The sequence below is a fragment of the Peromyscus eremicus genome, chromosome 20 (genome assembly GCF_949786415.1).
Source record: "Peromyscus eremicus chromosome 20, PerEre_H2_v1, whole genome shotgun sequence".
NCBI lineage: Eukaryota > Metazoa > Chordata > Mammalia > Rodentia > Cricetidae > Peromyscus > Peromyscus eremicus.
This window is the reverse complement of record NC_081436.1, coordinates 25,298,950-25,303,199: the sequence shown is the minus strand read 5'-3', so window position 1 is coordinate 25,303,199 and position 4,250 is coordinate 25,298,950. Positions and strand designations below refer to the sequence as shown.

General features: G+C 47.6%; 1 protein-coding gene across 1 annotated transcript; it reads right to left on the bottom strand.

Moving 5' to 3' along the window:
* Nucleotides 1-788: 788 nt before the first annotated feature.
* On the bottom strand, nucleotides 789-4,043 carry LOC131897140 (apolipoprotein L3-like). The gene is made up of 3 exons (XM_059248015.1): nucleotides 3,916-4,043; nucleotides 1,163-1,650; nucleotides 789-961 (listed from the first exon to the last, which is right to left on the bottom strand). The coding sequence occupies exons 1-3, from the start codon at nucleotides 4,041-4,043 to the stop codon at nucleotides 789-791; spliced, it is 789 nt and encodes a 262-aa protein (XP_059103998.1).
* Between the last annotated feature and the right edge of the window lie 207 nt (nucleotides 4,044-4,250).

Sequence of the window (4,250 nt, the reverse complement as noted above, 5' to 3'; positions counted from 1 at the left end):
GTTCATTTGAGACACCATCTTGACCAGCATGCTTCCCTCCATCAGAGGGAAGCTGAGGGTCACAGGCCAAGTCTCCTTTCACAACAGAGTTGACCCCAAACCACAAGTTATTTGACCTCTTATGTAAATCTGCCTTGACTCTCTACCCGTAGAATCCACCAATGACCCATCACAGCACAGTGACATTCACTCTAATGTCATTGGTCTCTCAGATGATCCTGTCCCCTTGGAGGGCTGGCTACTCAAGAACTCCATATTTCTGCTGTCACCATCACCATCCTCAACATCATCTTCATCACCATCATCACCACCATCACCACCACTGTTACTGTCCAGAGGACACTGCCTGGAGGACACAAGGGTGAGTTGATCCTGATGATGGCTGGGAAGAATAGCCTAGAGGTCATAGGGACCCTTCCCTCAGGGAGGGCATGTGGTGTCCTGCTGTGTCTTCTCCATACCCAGAACTCCCACTCTGGCTTTCTCGCATTCTCAGCTCCCCAGTTTTCCTGCCTTCTCATTGGTTGTTCCTGTACAGCCCTCCCTGTTCACACCCACCACGTTTCTGTCCCACTCCCCACTCCCTAGGTCACTCTGGCCCCTTCTTTTAGACTCCAGTTTCTGTCTTCTCCTTGAGTCACTGGCTGTCTGCATTGACCTTGCTGTGCTCGGACACAGAAATACAAACTCCTCTGCACTCAGTTCCATAGACTTAACATCACACTATTTCCCTTGTGAGAGTGTACCTCCCCATCCCTAGTCCTGCACATGTCATCTCCCCTGAGCTCTTAGCTGCTGACGGAGGCATCACTGAAATAAGTCTGACTGCAGAGCAGGTGGATCTGCTCAAATTCCTGCAACTTCTCCTCCAGCTTCTGAGCCAGGTCCCGCAGTGCTCCAGCTGACTCTGTCTTTGCTCCACCATGCAAATCCACTGAGCTATTTACAAGGTTATATATATCTATTCCAAGCATTAAACCAGTAAGGCCTATTGATGCAAATCTGAATCCTCTTGTAACTTTGAGTCCTCTTGCAACTTTGAGTCCTTTTGCAAATTTGACTCCCCTGGCCATTCTGGTAGTACAGTATAAACTCCAAGTGCCAGCAATAGACTTTAAAATATGATGCCTGTTTGATTTGCTGTCTTGGCCTACATCCTTACGAATAGTGGAAAGTTTGACACTGACTGAAGGAATGATCTTTAAAATATCATGTAGTGTGTCCATGCTGGCTTTAACCACCTTCTCAGCTTCAGCCTTATCTGACCCTCTGTTTGATTTTTCTACAATGCTGGTGGTGACACTAGTCACAGCTGCTGCTGCTCCCAGACCCAGTGAAGTTGCTGTGAGCACCAGACTGCCCCCCGCTGTAAAGGGTGCCAGAGCTATACCAAGGATGCCCAGGACTCCAGAGGCGGTGCCCGTGGAGTCAGCCACCACATTGGAGATGGTGCAGTCCTTGTGCACCTTGTCAAGATGGTCAGCCAGGTCTCGGAGCTTCCTGATGTGTCCTTCAAGCTTCCTTTTCAACACAGGAAATTCTTCCAAAAACCTCTTCTTCTGCATCTCCCGTTGAGTTTTATCATCTTCATCTGTGGGCTCCTGTGCTAAATGTTCATTCAGGGCATCGCGCAGGGCATCTTCCTGCTCACTGTGACAGAAGAGGTCAAGTGCATGAGGAAAACAGTTATTAATTAAAGCTAAAATCTTATTCAAACCTCACTTTCATACTACAGTCCCAGTGGGAAAAATATATACAGACCCATAATTTCACATCTACCATGAGCACTTGGTACATCATGCATACTCAGGGTCCTTAGTCCATAGGGGTCAGTGTGTACAGTAGAGTCACTGTAGTGAGAGGCACTTGATCAAAATGCCTTTAATCAAGGAAATAGCATCATTACCAGGAGAACTTTGTAGATGGGCAAGGGCATGTAGGAAAATGTAGGATCTGAGATACATCTGTTCCCAAGAATTTCCTATAAAAATGCTCAACCTTAAAGATGTGGGGTATGGTGGGAACTTTGGTGCCATTTCTGACTTCCGGAGGTGCTCAAAGTCAATGGCATTGACCTCAGGAAGGTTCTCATGAGGCCCATATCACTGGAAATTATTTATTGTTGAACTCTCTCATATGTGTGTGGTGGATGTTTTCATTGGCTTATTTTAATCCTCTTTGCTCCAAGATCAACAGTAACTATGTGATAACAACCTTATATGTGATTTCTATGATTGGTCATGAACATTCTCAATCCTGTGATTGGTTTGGAGTATCCTTCATTAACAGCTGGTGTCAGAGGGAGGTTCTCTGGGACTCTTTCCTCAGACTTTGCCATGAGGATATCTCTGAGAATTTAATAACAAAACAAACAAAAAAGGAGAAACCCCTCAGAGCCACCAGGGACCCTCCAGATCATTGTGCCTGATGTCTGCTCTCTGCAGATGCCCAAAGCCCTTTCCCTCCCTAACTGGAGCTCACAAGGTCAGTGCATGTCCCGGGTGACTAAGACAGGTCAGCGGCCACTGGCCCTGACTCCACACTGACTCACACCCCTCCCTCACTCCTGACCCACCACCTGGCAGGTCTAGTTCAGACATCTGCAGACAGAGGTCACCAGGCTAACAGACACCATAGCTGATGACAGTGTCACATTTGAACATAGCAAGGCCATGTGCAAAGACACAAAGGGCCTGGAGATCACCTGTGGTCATCAGAAGGTCGGAAATCCCCTGAATTTGGACAAGACAATAGGGGAAGGGCTTTCGTCTGGGACTGGGATATGGGGTCACCTCAGACTCTCAAGTTATTTGAACTGTCCTCCAACCACACTGACACTGGAAGCACTCTCTGGTCACACATCCTTGCTAATATTCAGGGAGCTCTGTGTAGAACAGAAGAGAACCCAAAAGCCACTTGGGAACTCTGCAGCACACACATGTGTGAAGGGCACAACCAAGCATAGCCCTGCACACACATGAAATATGACATTGAAGTAGGTGGGATAAATGCCCCTTCTCCCTCTTACAGGTTTTCTGCTAGGACCCTGACCATCCCCTTCTTATGCCTTCAGTTCCTCCCTCTCCTTCCAGCCCTGCTGTCCCAGCCTTCTACCTACACCTCCTCTCTAGGGTCACTCACAGTCTCTCCTGAACCCTGACTGTGACCCTGGCCCTGGTCTCTGGGCTTTGGGAAGGGTGCTGGCACTTGGTTTTCCATCCATGACCTGTTGCTCACCCCAGGCTGTCATTACCATGTCCTTTCAGACTGAATTCCTATTCTTACTGAACATACTGGGGCTCCAGATCTCAGTAAGGACAGTCAGGGTCAACCCAGCTCTGTGCAGCTGCACTGTGGGCTCTCTGCCTCCTCAGCCCACACAAGGACCCTGCTGTTGTTCCAACTCCTCAGATGGGAGAAAACTGACTGAGACAGAATCTGGGGACATGTTGATCATGTCCACACTTTTGTGACCTGAACCAAATGAGTTCTTGCGTCCTCAGTCCTACAGGAGACCCTTGGTCCTGGTCTCTTCCCACTTTCTATGGTAGCTCTCAGTGATAACTTTCAGGAGCATGCATACTGTATTGGCCACATGTTGAGAACTCCACATACATGATCTGATTTTCTCATACTACAGTTTCATGGTTGTGAATCTCAGGAAGTGCTTACTAATTTGCCAAGGTCACATAATTATAGATGGCAGGAATGGTCCTGGCACCTTGAGTGACATCTTCAGTCACCTTGAGATGATTTCCACCAGGGAATAACATGGTAGAAACTCTCCTCTTGGATGGTTGAAAAGGAGGGTCCATAGCTCTAACCCCTGGGACTGCCTAGAGTGGATATGCCTGCCCAGGAAAAACCTCATCTTCATGGTCTGACAGGTAGTGCTGGGGGCACCATGCAGGTTACCTTGACAACCCTGCTGCCTCCACAAAAGCCTTCCAGTCTTCATATTCAGTTATCAGGCGCTTCAGATCCTCTCTGCAGAGTGTTTTTGTGAGAAAATCAATCAATTCTTTTATTTCGTATTCTGCCATTATTTACCAAGAGAAAGAATGAGGTTAGAAGCCAGTGTGGAAGAGATTTAATGGCAAGTAGCAGGAGATGGAGAGATGCCATATTCCTGATCACTTGTCCGTGGGTCCTAATGGGGTTACCCAATATGGAGGTTCAGTTATGTCTCCCAAATTCATATGTAAAAGCTCAGCTGCTCAGCAACTGTATTTGGACACAGAAAATTTAAG